The 16,941-nt window shown below is 55.0% G+C and overlaps 3 protein-coding genes across 3 annotated transcripts; 2 read left to right on the top strand and 1 right to left on the bottom strand.

Annotated features, from left to right (window-relative positions):
* Positions 1-261: 261 nt before the first annotated feature.
* On the top strand, positions 262-3,917 carry LOC311220468 (C-type lectin domain family 4 member G-like). The gene is made up of 9 exons (XM_084304011.1): positions 262-371; positions 671-781; positions 865-963; positions 1,086-1,136; positions 1,255-1,344; positions 1,741-1,854; positions 1,952-2,103; positions 2,484-2,593; positions 3,062-3,917. Exons 1-9 carry the CDS (start codon positions 272-274, stop codon positions 3,192-3,194), a joined length of 960 nt encoding a protein of 319 aa, XP_084160137.1. The 5' UTR covers positions 262-271; the 3' UTR covers positions 3,195-3,917.
* Positions 3,918-4,420: 503 nt separating this feature from the next.
* On the top strand, positions 4,421-8,465 carry LOC311220507 (C-type lectin domain family 17, member A-like; the record flags this gene model as incomplete). Its single annotated transcript, XM_084304070.1, has 10 exons — positions 4,421-4,496; positions 4,830-4,880; positions 5,470-5,589; positions 5,749-5,799; positions 5,899-6,012; positions 6,241-6,303; positions 7,023-7,112; positions 7,244-7,410; positions 7,857-7,966; positions 8,330-8,465. 10 exons carry the CDS (start codon positions 4,421-4,423, stop codon positions 8,463-8,465), a joined length of 978 nt encoding a protein of 325 aa, XP_084160196.1.
* A 1,299-nt stretch (positions 8,466-9,764) lies between these two features.
* LOC311220508 (adhesion G protein-coupled receptor E3-like) lies at positions 9,765-15,786 on the bottom strand (the record flags this gene model as incomplete). Its single annotated transcript, XM_084304071.1, has 16 exons — positions 9,765-9,887; positions 10,025-10,120; positions 10,195-10,360; positions 10,456-10,547; positions 10,963-11,029; positions 11,214-11,449; positions 12,096-12,296; positions 12,414-12,572; positions 13,394-13,575; positions 13,661-13,768; positions 14,006-14,156; positions 14,250-14,333; positions 14,554-14,609; positions 14,855-15,055; positions 15,170-15,223; positions 15,783-15,786. 16 exons carry the CDS (start codon positions 15,784-15,786, stop codon positions 9,834-9,836), a joined length of 1,911 nt encoding a protein of 636 aa, XP_084160197.1. The 3' UTR covers positions 9,765-9,833.
* Positions 15,787-16,941: the final 1,155 nt, after the last annotated feature.

Below are 16,941 nucleotides of genomic sequence, written 5' to 3' on the forward strand. Positions count from 1 at the left end.
AGATTTGGGCACGATCTGCAGCGTTTTGGCACGAGCCCTTCAACGCCAGCACCTCCCTGGAGAGGAGCAGCGTGACGCTGAACTCCTCAACACCAGCGGGGAAGTGGTGAGAGGCCGCACGAGCACCGCGGCTGCTCCAAAAGCTCCTGAGTGTGCACATTTTTGGAAATCCGAATTATGAAATATGAACATTCGCTTCCCCCGGAAAAGCTGACGTGTCTTCACGATGCCATAAAAATTGGGGTGATATCAAAGGGAAAAAGGACCCGAGATGGCACAGAATGATGGCACCGAGAGCACCGGTGAGAACTGGGAGCTCACCAAGAACATGCTGTTGGAGGAAGAAGAGCAGAAGAAAGCACCCAAAGGAGGTAGCGCGGCCACACCAGGGTCGAGGGAGTGGCTCTGGAGTTAGAACACAAGCAAACGGAGGTTTTCAGGTCTCGACACAGGTCTCTTCCCAAAATTAGAGCTGAATTTTCCTTCAGAATTCTTCCGTTGGGTTGCGATCAAAAAGAAAAAGAGATTTGGGTGTGGAGAAGGGAGCGGCGGAGCTTCTCAGGAGGGAGCTCGGGGGAATCTCTGCTCTTCGCACTCTCCTCCAAAAGGTTTGCTGGGGAGGGAGTGTTTTGGGGCTGCCTCACCTTTTTTTTTTTTTTGCCCCCCGCAGCGCTGTCCCTCCTGCCCTCGCCCTCGCAGAGAGCCCTGGTGCTGCTGTACTTGCTGCTGGCCCTCGGCTTCGTGATCTTCATGGCTCTCGCCATCACCAACACCCAGAGAGGTGAGAGTAGCATGCGCGACCGGGCACAATTTTGGAGGGAAAAGACCAGCAAACGGAACAAAACCTGCGGCTCCTTTCCCCAGTGTCGGCGGTGCAGGAGGCACTGGCCCAAGCCCAGCTGCAGGGCGAGAGGAGCCACACGACAGCCTGGCACAACCTCTCGCAGGTCCAGCACGCCCTCGGTACGAAACCCGCTGCTTCTGAGGGTGGCTTTTCCCTTCAAGCCGACCAGAATCATCCCTTCTGGTGGGATGGAGATGGCCACGGGCTTGTTTTGAGGCTTCTCCTCTTGTCTTCCTCTTAGATAAGCAGCTCTCAGGCGAGCTCCAGGTGATTCAGAGCCAGCTTCTAAACGGTACACAGAGGGCAAGGTGGTTTGGGGGGAAATTCAGGCAGAATCCCAGCGTTTAACACCGGGGGTGGGCAGTGGGGGTGGGCAGTGGGGGCAAAAGCAACGTTTTTCCTCCCTCCAGTGTCCCAAGAAATGGAGAACGTGCGGTGGAAGATGGCACAGTGCAAAACGGAGTGCGGGAAGGAGCTGTCGGAGCGCATCCGCGTCCTGGGTGAGAGCCTGATTTGGGTGAAAAATTGTTAAATTCAGTTCTTTGAGCCCAAAGCACTGGGAAGACACTCTAAAGGTGCCTAAGATGCGTCGGGAGCTCACGGAGCCGATCTCAAGGAGGTCGAGCTCTCATGAAGCACGATGCTAATGGAAAAAACTCGGTCTCAGCCTGTTGATAAACACACACAAAAAAAAACCCCGGCGTTCAGTGAAAGGGCTTTGAGGTTTCGATGGGCAAAGCTGAAAGAGCAGCCGCTCACCCAGGAAAAATACCCAGCAAAAGCCACAGCGCAAATCAGGGCGGAAAGGAAAAGGGGAAGGGCCCTAACCAGGGTTTCTTGGGGTTTCTTCTGGCAAAACCTGAATTACCTTTTTCTCTCATTTTCCACCCCGGCAGAGGGAAGGGAGGCGCCGGAACAGGCGCTGCAGCAGCTGGAGGAGCTGCAGCAGGAGCAGAGCCGCGTGGAGACGCTCCTCAGCACGGCGCTGGAGGAGCTGCGAAACCTCTCGGGTGAGGGGGAGAGGCTGAGCCGAGCCCGCAGGCGTCCCCCCGCGCTCACCCACCTCAGCTTCTCTTTGTTTTCGTTTCATTTTCCGTTTTCTCTCAGAAATTATCTGCACGAGGTGTCCTGCCGGCTGGCTGCAGTTCGCCAGGACCTGCTACCTTTTCTCCACCGACCCCAAACCCTGGATGGAGGCTAAAGCCTCCTGCGCCGGGCTCGGCGGGCAGCTGGCCATCGTCAACAGCGAGCTGGAAAACGTAAGCCGAGGATTTTCACAAAAAAAGCACCAAAATAGCCCCCCCCCCCCCCCATTTAACACGTTTAGAATATTAGGCTTATACAAAGCAAGTGGAAAGCAGGAGGTTCAGCGCGGGCTGTTGGAGCCTTCACAGCTGGGAAAAAGCCTCCAAGTCCCCCAGCCCTGAGGTTCCCCTGTGGTTCTGAAGCGGCTTGGCCAAATCCGTTGGGTTTGTCCCCGAAACGACCGGCGTGATTTTGTGCCAGGCTGGTGGCACCTCGCGCTTGTCCCCCGCCAGGGCTGGGATCCCCACCGTCACCGACTGCTGCCGACAGCCAAAGGGCAGCTCCCCGTTGGTGCCCCCTTCTCATCCTGAAGCCTTTTTTTCCCCATTTACAGAAATTTCTGGCAAATTACATCATGGAGATGCGGGTGTTCTGGCTGGGCCTGAGCGACATGCACAAGGAAGGCGACTGGCAGTGGGTGGACGGCCGCTCCCTCTCTCTCTCGTATGTTTTCCAGCAGCATCGGAGGGCAAACTGCCCCCCCTTTTAAAAAAAAAAAAGCTTTTTAATGCTTTTTTGGCCCCCAAAACCGAGCGCTGCACCCTTACTAACCCACCCCCGTGCTCTGCTCTAGCGGAGCGTGAAAATGGCACAGGAAAAAGTTTTCTGGCCAAGGGGTTGTTTCTGACAACTCTCCTCGCTCTCAGGATTTGGGGGAAAAGCCCCGAAATGGAGGCGGGGTTGGGTGATGCTAAACGGGGGGGAAAAGGGAAAATCACTGACCTGGAGGCAGAGCTGCTTCGAGGCGGTAAATGGAGAGGAGGGGACGCTGCAGGGAGGGGGTGAGCTCTGCCTGGCTGCTCCTTCCGTAGAACCTTTAAAAAAAAACACAAACACAACACAAAACCCATCAAAACCAGCCGGTTTCCAAATGGAGAGCTTCCTACCCAAACCGACCTGCCCCCCCCGCAGGTTTTGGAATAGCGGCGAGCCCAACAACGTGGGGCAGCACGGCGAGGACTGCGCCACCGTCTCCTCCCGCGGCCTCTGGAACGACGCCACCTGCAGCGGTGCCGAGGCCTGGATCTGCGAGCGCAGCTGCTAGCGGGCTTCAAAAAAAAACAAAAACAAAAACAAAAACGGGGGAAAACCAGCAAAAAAAAGGGCACGGGATGGAAAGGCGGCGCTGCGGGGCGAGGGACAACTTGCGATTACCCACCGCGGAGGAAGCGAGACGGAAAAAATGCTTAAAAGATGAGAAAAAAAACCAACAAGAGCAAGGGGGTGCGGGGTCGGGAGGCATCGCCGCGCCGTGGGTTTTGCTGCGGGTTCTGCTCCTTCCTCCTCCTCAGGCTCTCGGTGAAGCCACGCGGCTGCGGACCCCAAAACAGCAGCAGGAGCCGGGATTCGCTCTGCGGGGGAAGGAGCTGGCGTGGGAAGAGGTGGCCGAAAAGGGGAGCGTCCTCCCGGGGCCCAGCGCCGCCACGGGGTTCGAGCTAGAGGAGGGTTTGGGCAATTTTGGGAGGGTTCCTTAACATTTTGTGAGCCGCTTCCCTGCCGCGCGCTCAACCTATCGCTTGCCGCTTAATCGGGACAAAAAAAATAAATAAAATCTGATTGCAACTTGAAACTAAACCAGCGGGAGCAGAGCGGCCCCGAGGGGGGTCACGGCGCACCTTATTCCCAGAGTTTAGGTGAAAAAAAAAACAAAAAACGGAAGAGAGAGCGGCAAAGCCGAGGTGTGAACGTGTTTTTGGGCTGCGCATGCAAATACCCAGCTCGTGGGTGGCGAAGCGCGACGGTTGCTTTGCCGAAAAGCCTCGCTGCTGGATTCCCCTTCCCGGGGCGGGCATGGGCCCCGCTGGAAGATTTGGGATTTCACCCGCACGGCCTCCAATGCCCCCGACCATCACCGTGTTGTGTGCGGGGTGGTTTTATTCACCCCCACCTAAAAAAAAAACAACAAAAACCCACAGCTTTTTAGGAGCTGCTTCCAGCCCCCCACAGCCGACGGAGCTCCGGTGGTGTCACCGTCCCGCTGCAGCCCCAGCGCCCCCTGAAACACCGATCCTATTACTCCCCTCGTAAAAAAAAAAACAAAAAAACAAACAAACAAACAAACAAAAAAACCTTTTATTTGGGGTGGGGAGGGCGCAGCTTCGTCCCCCATTTGCATGCCACCGCCGGCCTGGCGCAGAGAGGAACCGAAACCTTGGGGCCGAGCCGCTGGCCAAAATGGGGTGCTGGAGGCGGCGAGGGGTGTGCCGGGCTGCGTGCCGGGGGCTTTAGCTCCCCCCTGGGCGCCTGCGCGGCCGCTCGCCCCGGCCAAGCATGGCCCAGCAAGAGACCTACGGCAACTGGCTGGGCCCCCCGCCGCTCCCTGCCAAGCGGCTGGTGAGACAAGCAGGTAAAAATCGGGGTGAAAACACCTTTATTCTGGGCAGGTTTGGGGGCGGCGGGGGTCTCGGCGAGGCGGGGAGGCGTCGGGTCGCGCAGGAGAGCAGCGCCAGTGGAGGGAGCGGGGTGAAAGGCGTCGGGATGCACAGGGTCACACGGGTTCCTCTCTCAGCTGAAAAAGCCCCTAAATCTCCAGGTTTTCACCTAATTTCACACACGCAAACTCCGCGCCGGATGCTCAAAAAGCATCAGCGGCATCCTCGCCAGTGGTGATGGCGTTAGAAGAGTTTTTGGGTATCCTCCTGTTATCCCGACCACCTTTTCCTTCCCTTTTTTTTGGCAGGAATTTACTCCGTTGCTGGGAAGATGACACCCCTGGGTGACTTCAGGCCGGGTGAGTCGGCACATTCACCTTTTCAGGCTTTTTTCTGTAGCATGGGTGGAAAGCAGAACTCCCTGAGGTGCCTCCCCAAGGCTGAACCGGGCTTTATTTTCAGCTCACTCGGTGAAATGCACCTCTGTATGTGGTGTATCTCTCTGAATTTGTTTCCTTCCATAAGATGAGACCACATTGCCTAAAAAAAAAAAAACCCAAAATTTGAAAATCTTCCCTGGAGAAAGCGAGAGGGGATTTATCGCTCCACCCGCTCGAAGCCAGGGTTTGCGAGTTTGCAGCTGAAATTTGTCCCCTCCTGGCACGGAGGAGTTCAGATTTCAGCAGAATCGCTTAGATTTGAGAGCAGGGGGAGGACCCAGCTCCGGAAGAGTGCAGCGACATCATAAAACTCCATAAAAATGATTAAATTACACACCTAGTGAGAAAAATCTTGCCGGAGCTCCTGTGGATTTACCGAAACTGCAGCTATCTCTGCGAGGGGAATTGCATTTTTTGATGCTTCCCAAAGGACTGAGCAGATTGTTAACAGCTGGGATTCCTGCCCAGAAAAAAACACACAAATTTCACCCATTTTTCTCTCCCGCAGCGTCCCCAGACAGCTTTGCTGATGAGGACGACTACGATGACGTGTCTGTGTCGGAGTCGGACCGCAAGCCACCACCATCCGATGAAGACCTGCGGAGCCAGAGGAGCAAAGGAGGCACAGGTAGCACCCTCCTCCTCTCCCTGCATCCCCCGTGTGGTCGAGGGCCTCAGCGGGGCAGGATTTGACCCTAAAATGCCTTAAACAAAAAAACAAAAAAAAAACACAAACAAACAAACAAACAAAAAAGCCCTCCAGTGATGCTTTCCTACCTCTCCACAGGGGTTTACATCCTGGCGGGGAAACCGGCGTCTCCAAATCCTTCCCGGACAGGTGAGTCGCTTCGTTTTGTCTCACCTAGGCTGACACCAGAGGGCTCGAGTGGGTTTTTCTCCTGATTCCTCCCTGATTTCCCCTCACCGCTCTCTGCAGCTGACCCGGAGCCTGGCCGGGGCCCCAGGCAGACGTCGGTGGCCGTCCTCTACGTCTTGATGGCTCTGAGCTTCGTCGCGTGGGTGCTGCTCCTCACGCTGGTCTTGGTGAAACGTAAGTGGCCCCACAAGTGGCCCCGAGGGGCTGGGAGGCAGCTGGTTTGGTGAAACACCCTAAAAAAAGCTTTTTCACCATGAAAGATAACATTTTCAGCACAAGGTGGAAATCCACAATAAATCCCTCACTCAGCCCACAGAAATCTTAAACTGGGTGAATTTAGAGGTCACCACACATACCTTGACGTGATCCAATCACATTTTTTTCCCATCCTTTCCATTCCAGAAGTGGAAATCATGGCGGAGCTGGAGCTCTTGAAGTCGAACCAGTCCGAGACCCAAGTTAACAGTAGGTCCTTGGATGCACAGCCCCACGGTGACATGCTCCCAGCTCAGCAGGACTTGGGAGACCCTGATTTTGGGGTGTTTGTGTCCTTTCTGGCACCACGTTTCATTACTTGGTGTAAATTGAATAAAAAATGACTTTTGGGGGGGAGGGTGGCTCCTGGTTCTGCTCCAGCTCTTCGTGGAACACCACCAGCTTCGGTTTGGTTCCGATTCCCACTGATCCACGGGGAACTGCAGTGGGGTAACAGCATAAATTGGGCACTGACCAAGCTCTGGCCTCAATCCCAATGGAATTAGCCCCAAAAGGGGTGCAAACAGGAGCAAATCAGCCCTCTGGGTGTCGTGGGGGTTACCCTGGCTGTGGATTAGGAGCTTGCCGAGGGGGCAATCCACCCTGTTACCTCTGTTACAGGACGGGAAGGGTGTAAATCCTATTGAAAATTCTGCAAAAGTCAAATATAATTGGCCAACTCCTTAACTGCTGCCAAATGAGTGATTAATTAAATGTTATTACGAGTGATATTGCGGCAAAATGTCACCCAAAAAGAAAACCGTGCAGCAAAACAGGCAGCTGGTGGTGCAGGAGCTTTGACAGCCCATTTCTGCACGCGGAAATGAACTAAATCCCGGGAGAAAAAGCCAAAGGTTTGGGAAATCCAAAGTGGGGAGGGGGAAAAAGGGTGGGTGGGTAGAGGGGGCTCACCCTGCTGTGCTCCCCAGTGCTGCAGGAGATGTCGGAGTCACGGCAGGAGCAGATGAGGGTGCGGAGCGGGATGCGCAGGTACTACAAGGAGCTGCAGGGCATCGCAGGTAAAGCTACGGGAGTATCGCTGTCGTGACAGTGCCCCAGGAGAAAAACCTGGGTTTAGCCCAAAAAGGCTGGAAAATTAGGGTGAGCCGTGCTGATTTTGAGACGTTTTGGGGGTTTCTCGTCCTTCCAGCGTTGATCTGCCATAACCTCCCGAACAAAGAGTGCTTGGCTGGCTGGAAGACCTTCAAGAGGAGCTGCTACTACTTCTCGACGGAGGTGATGAGCTGGTCGGATGCGAAGGAGACCTGCATCGACCAAGATGCTCACCTGGTCATTGTTGAAACGGAGCAGGAGCAGGTCAGCCAGATGCTTTCAAGTGAAAAATCGCCATTTTTTCAGCTTGCACGGTGCCCAACCCCCCTATTTTTAGGGGAATTCCTACTCTGGCAAGCAGGGGACATCCAAAACCTTTTTTTTTTTTGGCTTAAATTGGCCATTTGCTCAGTTATTTGAAGTAGAGACAAGTGCTTGGTGGCTAAGCCACTTTGGGTAAAGTCATATTTCTTTTTAGGAGTAAGTGCTAAAAATGGGTCAAAAAGGGTCAAAATATCCTTTCCAGAGCACCGTGGTTGCATTTTGCTTTAAGGCACCAAATCTGTTTGCTATTTACCAAAAAATTCTGCTCAGTTGTGGTGATGATATCACCGATTACCAAAAGCTTTGAGATTCCCCATATTACTTGTGTGCTCCCCAGAATTATTGTGTTTTTTGGGGGGTTGCTGTAACCAGTTCTGCCTTTTTAGGAGTTCCTGAAGGACAACATGAACAACAGCAACGTCTACTGGATGGGAGTGACGTATAAGCCGGAGGAAGGCGACTGGTTCTGGACAAATGGCAAACCTTTAAGTGTGAGGTAAAAAATCCATACGGGGATTCCCTAAAATTGGAAACTGTCCCAAGAGGAGAAAAAGCTGAGTTTGAGCCACTGAAATAGGGTTGTTTAGGTAATTTTACACAAACCAAAGGGCTTATATTGGAAAAATGCTGTTATGGGAGCATTTTTTCTTGCTGGTGGCACAACAACACAAAACAAAAACAGTTTTCTGGGGTGCAGGATGGAGCTTTTTAGCAGACTCCTTCCCTTGAAATAAAAATTTCCCCTGTTCCTGGGAGAGCTCTGCCACTGTGGCACTCTTTTTATTTTTTCTCTTTCTTCCTTTCCCTCTTTTTGTTCTTTTTTTTTTCCCCTTTCTTTCTTCTTTTCTCCTCTCTCCAGCTACTGGGACACTTGGAGCAAGAACAGCAACAGGGACAAGGACAGCTGTGGCACCATGCGGCCCAGCGGCATCTGGTTCAACGAGCACTGCTCCCACTCCAACCACTGGATTTGTGAAAAGTCCTGGAAATGCTGACTTTAGCCATGTTTTTTTTCCCCCTGTTTTCAGACAATTTCCAATACGCAAGTAGAAAAACACATTTTAAACTTCCCTCTCAGGAGCTGGACAAAATCCCAAAGCTCTGGGGGGATCTGGCTCACCCTGATGGCTCCAGGCTCCTGTTTCTTGCCTGCACAAATCCCTAAATCCAGTGAAATCTCTGAAACCATGAGCCTTGTGAGTCTGACCCGTGAAACACCAAAAAGAAAAGGGTGGGTTTGGTTAAAAAAAAGCCACTGTGGAAAGGTAAAAACCCACTCACCGGCACAAAACCAGTCCCGTTTCTCCACATGGCTGAATTTCTCCTTTTTCACCCTAGCTCCAGTACTGCATCGTGGTTTCTGCTTAACTCTCAGAAAAGAAAATTTCTGGAAAAATCCTTCCTCCCCCCTGAACTTTTAAATCCTTTTTCCTGCATTTATCCTTCCCTTCCTGCAGCCCCCAGCCCCCATCTCTGCCCTGCTGTAGCCCCACATCCAACCCTCCCCAACCCGAATTCTTCTCAAAACCCTAATTTCACTCACTTGCACGTTTCTTAACTCAGCACATTATCACCCAATAAATATATATATATTTTGTAAAGAAACAGCACCACTCAGTCCTTTACCCCCCTAAACAAATACAGCGGCTGCATCAGACCACCCCGGTGGCTGAAAATTTCAGGTTAAATCCAAGGAAACCCATTCAAAGCGTGGTTTGATTTTAATGATAGTTTTTAAAGGATTGTAAGCTAAAATTTGAGAGAGAGAGGATGATTTATATGTTATTGATCAGTCGAAACACAACGATTCATTACAGGTAACAAAATGCCTTCTCTGGGTTGAAAATTAACCTTGGGATCTCCCTCTCCGCCTGTGAAAATTAGGAAATTTGAGCCAGGCTTGAGAAATTTGCTGAAAAATCAATAAGAAGGGGACCTGTGGCTGAAAATGAAACTGGTTTATAGCCATTTCAGACTGTTTTCAGAGAAAAGTCCACCAGTGGTAGCACTGGCACAAATATATGCTTCTGCTTTCAATAAAAACTTGTTAATCTAACAAGTTTCTTGGGAGAAAATGGTAAAAATTGCTTGTTTATTGGAAGAAAATGCTAGAAAAGGGGGAAAAACGCTAAAAATGATTTGTTTCTTTGGGAAAGTGCTAAAAATGAGAGACAAAATGCTAGAAATGGCTTGTTTCTTGGGGAAAGTGCTGAAAATTGGTTGGATTTAGGGGGAGAACTCCAAGAAACACTGTTCAGAGGGAAAAAACATTGGAAATGGGTGAGATGATCAGGAATCTGGTAAAACCGGGTTGGATGTGCTGAAAAACACAGGTTATGAGCCGGTCCGGCGCATCCCCACCGTCACTTCTCCCACGTGCAGCCCTCGGCGCTGTGGCTCTGCGATCTTTCCCCTTCCTGGGGGAGAAAGGACCCGAGTTGGGGTGAAAGGAGGCAGAAACGGGTCCGAAAGGGAGCGGGGACCCCATTAGTTCCTCACCAGCCCCCCCGAACGCCCCGGGGAAGGGTGCGCGAGGGGGTCCGGGCGCCCTTACCGTGACGTAGGTGATCCGCATCTCGGTGGTGGGCATCTCCTGGGGCTTCCACGACCTCCCCAGCACCCGAAACCAGCGCCGGTACTGCTCCATCACCTGCAGACAGCACCCGTGGCCGTGTCCCCGGCGTCCCCCGTCCCCCCCGGCTCGCCGCCTGTCCCCCCCCGTACCTGCCGGTTGAGGACGCAGTGCACGAGGAAGATGAAGGCTCCCTGCAGGCTGTTGATGATGGTGAAGATGAAGTCCACCACCTCCCTGCCCTGTGCCTGCAGCAGGCCCAGACCCCACGTGCAGCCCAGGATGCAGACGTGTGCCAGCGCCTTGAACATCATCAGCCTGCCGGGACACCCGTTTTCCTCGTTTTTCTCCCCAAAACCATCCCAAATGCTCTTCCTCTACAAGCAATGCTTTCCACCGGCGCAAAAACCCACCGGGTGTTTTTTATGGCTGTGACGTCGGCGTTGAGGGAGGTGAGTCGCTTCTGCAGCGTCCAGAGGGTGATGAGAAAAAACGTCAGATTAATCTGTGCAGAAAGCCAAAAATTATGTATAGAAATTCCACAAGATAGGCCTGGAAATTTGGGATGGAAAAGGGTCAACCGTAGGGAAAAAATAAAGCACCAGTGCTACGTGGTGTGACCTCCACCAAGCACACGCAGCCCATGGGACGTAACGTCACCCTTAAACACGTGTGAACTTGCTCTTTTTAGGCAAATCTCTAAAAGTTGCTCAGTTTAGAGTCTGTGGGGGAGGACCCATGGGCACGATCATGAATTTGGGTTGGAAAAGGGGCCAAAAGATACAAAACCCCATCATTAACACACCACAGTGCCACCTCCACCAGGTTCACTGGACATTGCCTTAACGCTGTCCTTAAAGATGGCTAAATTTTCTCTTCTCCCCCCAATTTTTCCCCCTTTTCTGCAGCAAAACACCCACCAGGATGATGACGCAGACGGGGCCGACGAAACTCCAACTGAAGCCTTCCTTCGTGTTCAGCCAGCAGCTAAATGGGCAGAAAATGGGGAAAAACAAAAACAAAAACACCCCGGCCGCCCCGGGGCGGTTTCGGTGGCGTTGAAAACACCCGCACCCAGACGCCAGGGCGTCCTTTTTGGGGGAGAATCCTGCAAAACGCACAGCGTTCTGTGCCGATCCCACCCCTTTGGCTGACCCCAGGGGGGACTCACTGCTCCTTGGCGCCGTAGCCGTCGGGGTGCGTGGCGGCGGAGGCGGCCACCACGATGGCCGGGAGGCCGTAGCCCACGGGGTAGATGTATCTGCGCTTGAAGCGGTTGGCACTGAGGTAGTTGAGGACTCGCAGGTTCCTGACGGTGAGGAAGAGGTGCAAACCCTCCAGGAGCATCCAGGAGAAGGAGGCGAGGAAGAAGTAGTGGAGGAAGCCGGCGACGATCTTGCACAGCAGCTGGGTGGGGGGGACACCGAGGCCGCGGTTGGCTCCGGGTTGGCTTTGGTGTCACCACGGGAGGTGGTGGCGTCTCCAGCCCTCGGAGATGTTCCAAACGCCCCGTTGTGGCCTCGAACCTCGAGGGCTTTGAGTTCAGGGTGGACCAGAGACTTCCAAAGGTCTTCTCCGTCCTAAGCTCGGCTGTAATTCGAGCGGCTGCACCCTCCCAGAGGAGGAAGGGACCCAACAGCCTCAAGGAACCCCGAGTGGGTGGACCTGCCTTGAGTTCAGGGGTGATCTGGAGGCTTCCAGACATCCTGCTCAGCCTCGGTTATCCTAATTCAGGTGTTCTCACAGCAAGAAGGGAACCAAGGACCGAGGGGAGCCTCAACTAGTGGGACCTGCTTTGAGACGGGGTTGGACTGCAGGTCTCCAGGCCTTCTTCAAACCTTTCCTACACCATAACTTGAGATGCTCAAGGAGATCCTGGGGAGACCCCAAGATGCTCAAGGAGACATCAAGGAACCCTCAAATACCCCAAGATGCTCAAGGAGATCTTGAGGAGCCCGTGGAGAGCCCAGGATGCTCAAGGAGACCCCCAAGATGCTCTAGGAGACCCTAAGAAGACCCCCAGATGCTTGAGGAGACCCCAAGGAGCCATTACCTTCTTGGTGGTGAGGTGCTCGGCCACGAGGAAGAGGAGGTCAGCGATGAAGAGGCAGATGCTGAGCTGCAGGTGGAGGGAGATGCTGACGCTCCAGAGCGAGCGGCACAGGACGAAGGTGACGATGGTGAGGAAGAGGCAGAGCAGCGACACCGACAGCCCCACGCAGCTCACCACCCGCAGCGCGTATCTCTCGTTCCCCTGCAATGACATCACCCGTGACGTCACACGTGTGACATCACGCCTGTCCCATCCAAGCTCAACTGCTGGGCGAGGAGAGAATGTGAAACGGCGCGGGCGGAATACGCGGGGCCTCACTTTGTCTTGGGTGGCCATGATGATGGCGAAGCTGGAGAAGTGGTTGCAGGCGCAGATGGAGCTCCAGTTGTCCCCACCGATGCGATCGCAGCCCTCCTGTGTCCACTGCCCATTCGGCTTCCAGGACACACAGAACGCCTCCTTGCCTTCCTGCAGCGACTGCGGAGCACGGCCCCCCTCGAGGTTTCAGCCCCGTGTAGGGTCGGTGTCGCCCCTTCCTACCTTCGGGTGCCAACGGGGACAGGGACGTGCTGAGCCTCGGCTTGGGGAGGCGCTGACCCTGAATTTTCACGAGATCTGAATCTGGGGACGCACCAAGTCTGAATTTACACTGGGGCAGGGCTGCACCAGATCAGGATTTGCACCACATGCCAATTTGCACCAGGAAAGAGACCCACCAAATCCGAATTAGCGCCAGGGCAGGAATGCACCGGTTCTGAATTTGCGCTGGATCTGGGTTTGCAGCAGGGCGGTGTTTACTGAAGTGAGTTGCATGAAATGCAAATTTGCATCAGGGTGGGGATGCACAGACCCAAAATTGCAGAGGATCCAGATTTGCATAGAGGACGGGCATGCACTGAGGCTGAGTTTGCACCAGGAGGGGCATGCACCAGCCTGAAATTTGCACCAGGATGGGGGTGCATCGCCCCGAATTTGCATGGAATCCAGATTTGCAGCAGAAGGGGGATGCACCGGGTCTGGGTTTGTGCTGGATCCAGATTTGCATCGTGACAGGGATGCACAGAGTCCAAATTCACACCGGGCTGGGGATTTGCACCAACCCCAGATCTGTGCTGGATCTGAATTTGCACCAGGACGGGGCTGCACCGACCCTGAATTCACCTCAAACTGCACCGAAGCCGCGCTCCGAACTTGCACCACTGCAACGCCCCTGCTGCAACAGGTCCTGCCGTGCTATCCCTGGGAAAATCCCCACCCGGCGCCCCCCCAGCAGCACCCCGGGGCCCCCCAGCGCCCACCTTGTTGTGCTGCAGGGTGATAGTGAAGTTGTTGGAGAAGGTGATGGAGGAGATGATTTCGTTGTCTTTCCCCACGGTGCCGCTGACTACGCGGGAGTTGAGATCCCTCTGGGACGGCTCTGTGACGACCTCCAGCACGTCCTCCAAACCCTTGTAGACGATGAAGGCCACCGCAACCGTGCCTGCGCAGAGAAATGGGTCAAAACCACCCCAAAATGGCAAATGTAGGCTTCTTGAGCTTCCATTCCCGCCATGCAATGGCCCTACCTTTTGGCATTATGCTGCAGTTGATGTTCAGCTTCTCCTTCTCCACCTTCAGCTCCAGTTCCGTCCCCCCAATTAGGCAGTCATCATTCACTGGCGCTGTCCTGGCCTCTGATTTGGGAAAAAAAAAAAAAAAAAAGGCCAAAAAAAAAAAAAAAAAGGCATTTTGGGTCTTTTGCCTGCCCTGAGCACCACCGTGCTCTTGCAGACTCCAGGGAACGGGTACGAGCGAAACGCCAACCCGGCCCTCAGGGCATTGCGATGCCCCAAAACCTTTTGGGGGTGCTGCGGGGGGGGTTGGGGGAGCATCGTGGGCACCCGTGGGTGCTGGGGAGGGGGGAGGCATACGCATGGTGCTGGTGCTCAGCTCCCGAAAGCCGCCGCGGGCAGCCTGCAGCACGATGGCTTCTGTGCTCTGCATCAGCAGCGTGGCCAACCTGGCTCTGGGCTGGGTGCACTGCTCCTTCCTCACCACGCTCTGCAGCTCGCTCAGCACGTCCTGGGGGGCACGGGGGGGGGACACGGGGGGAGAGATGTGTGTAGGGGACGGAGGGGTGCAGGGGTCGGACGCCCTGCTGCCCCCCCGTGTCACCTGCAGCGTTTTCTCTGTCATGTTGGCACAGGTTTCATTCGGGCCCTTGGTGCCGTTCAGCAGCTTGGTGCAAATCGGGAAGCCCTGGGGGGGGGGGGCACACACACACAGGGGGGGCAGTGACATGGACCTGCACCCCACAGGCACGTCTGTCCGTCTGTCCGTCCATCCCTGCCTCACCACCCACCCCAGGACCCTCTGTCTCTGTCCATCCGTCCCTCCCTTCATCCACACCCCCCTCTTTTGCCCCAAACCCCTCTTTTTCCCCCCAAACCCCTCTTTCCCCCCCCCCCCCCAACCCCACCTTCTTCCCCTCACAGAGTTTCTTGACCGGCTCCAGGTTGCTGACGTCGCAGGCCTCTGTAGGGCAAGGGGGGGGGGGGGGGTCACGTTTTGGGGAAAAAAAGAGGTTAAAGGGTTATGGGGTGGGGAAAGGAAGGGGGTCATGGTTTGGGGGGGGGGTGGAGGGGCTGCTCTCAGGAATCCCACAAATGGGGGAAAAAAAAAAAAAAAAAAAGAGAGGTTATGGGGAGGGAAAAGGGTGAAAAAAGGGGAAATGGAATATAAAAATGGGGGGGGAATGGTGAAAGTGTTGGCCCCGTTACCTTGGCAGACGATGAAGGAGTTTTGGATGGTGCGGATCATGCCGGGGGGGCACTCGCAGACGACGGAGGAGTTTTGGATGGTGCGGATCATGCCGGGGGGGCACCCACAGACCCAGGGCTCCCGCCCCGGCTGCCCCCTCCTCGCCGTAGGGAGCCCCAGGCAGCAGCTGCTGGCGGAGCAGGACTGGGTGTCACACTGCACTGCAGGGGACATCGGGGGGGGGGCATTGAGAGGGGTCCCAAGCCTCCCCCCCCTCCCCAAAAGGATGAGGAGAGGACCCGGGACTGAGCCCCCCCCCCATCCCCATAACTCACGGGTGAGCATTGTGCCGGCAGCGGCGTGGAGGAGGCTCAGGAGGCAGCACAGTGCTGGAGGGGGGAGGATTGGGGGGGTGTCAGTGCTCTGTGACCCCCCCCCCCATAGGGTTCCCAACTCATTTGGGAGACTCCAAATCCCCCTTTTCCTAAGCACGCCCCCTTCCCGCTTTTTGGGTTCAGCCCCCCTGCACCAGAGCTCCGAATTCCCTTTTGAGGCTCAAACCTTTCTTTTTGGGGCTCTCCCCACCCCTCCTTTTTTTTTGGGGGGGAGCTAAATGACCCCCTTCTGGGGGCTAAATACCCCCTCAAGTCTCAACCCCCCTTTTGGGGTCTCAAACCCTTCTTTTTGTGTCTCAACTCCCCCATTTGGGGAGTCCAAACACCTCATCAGGGCTCAAACCCCACATTTTGGGACTCACCCCCCCCCTTCAAAAATAAAAACCTCCTTTTTGGGGCTCAGAGACTTCTTTTTGGGGCTCAACACTTCCTATCATGGCTCAAAACCTCCTTCCTGGGGCTCAAAGCTTCCTATCACAAACCAAAATCTCCTTTTTGGGGCTGAACACTCCCCTTTTGGGGCTCAACCCTTCCCATACGAGCTCTGCCCTACCCATTTTGGGGCTAAACATCCCCTTTTCTGGGCTCACATTCTTCCCCGCCTATCTCACCCCCCTCTTTTGGGTCTCAAACCCTTCTTTTGGGGGCGTCAAACCCTACTTTTGGGGCCAAATACCCCCTCTCTGGGCCCAAATGCCCCCCTCATCATGGCTCAAAACCCCCTTTTTGCCTCATTCTTCCCCATCCCAACTCAGCCTTCACCTTTGGGGTTAAAAACACCCTTTCTGGGCTTGATTCCCCCCCCACCTCCCCAATCAGGTCTCAAAATCCCCTTTTGGGTCTCAAACCTTTCTTTTGGGGGATGAAAGCCTCCTTTTGGGGCTCATCCCTCCCCATTGGAGCTCCAACCCCCCCACTGGGGCTAAAAACCTTACTTTTGGGGGCTAAAATCCTTCCTTTTTAAGGTCATCCCACCCGCATCAGATCTCACCACCCCCTTTCTCAGGGCTCAAAACCCCCCTTTTTGGGTTCAACCACATCCCTTCCCAGGCTCAAAGCCACCCTTTTGGGGACAAACCCCTCCATTTGGTACCCGATGCCTCCCCCCCAACCCCCCAGCCTCCTCACAGGAATCAAAAAATCCCCATTTTGTAGCGATTTCAATTTGGGCCGTTCCCTGCTACAGCCCTGACCGGCTTCCGCCCCTGCCTCAGTTTCCCCTTTTCCCATTCCCCTCCGTTTCAACCCAAATCCGTGCCCGGGTGGGGGGGCGGGCATGACTCACCCCGGAGGCAGGCGGCGAGGTGGGGGGACCCCATGACAAGTGTTGGGGACGCGGTGGCACCGCGGCACCGGTGGCAGAGAGGAAGCAGCACCGGACGGCCCTAAAACCACCGTTCGGCCCCAAAACCGCTTCCCACCCCCTTCCATCCCCCCGCCTCGCTGTGGGCTGAGGCCTGAGGCCGCTCGTGACACCTCGGGGCAGTGACGAGGCTCCCCCCCACGGACACTTGGGGTCCTGGTTCCCACTGGGACACTCGGGTCCCCTCCCAGTGCCCGTGACCCCATAACCTTGCCCTCGTCTGGATGCCCGAGGCTCTTTCTAGTGACAGCGACCCCATAACCACATCCTCCTGACCCCATAACAATGTCCTTGTCCCCTGCCCCAACCCCTGGGTCCCTTCCTAGTGCCCGTGACCCCATAACCTCGT

Source organism: Netta rufina, assembly GCF_964035555.1.
Source record: "Netta rufina genome assembly, chromosome: 32".
NCBI classification, from domain to species: domain Eukaryota; kingdom Metazoa; phylum Chordata; class Aves; order Anseriformes; family Anatidae; genus Netta; species Netta rufina.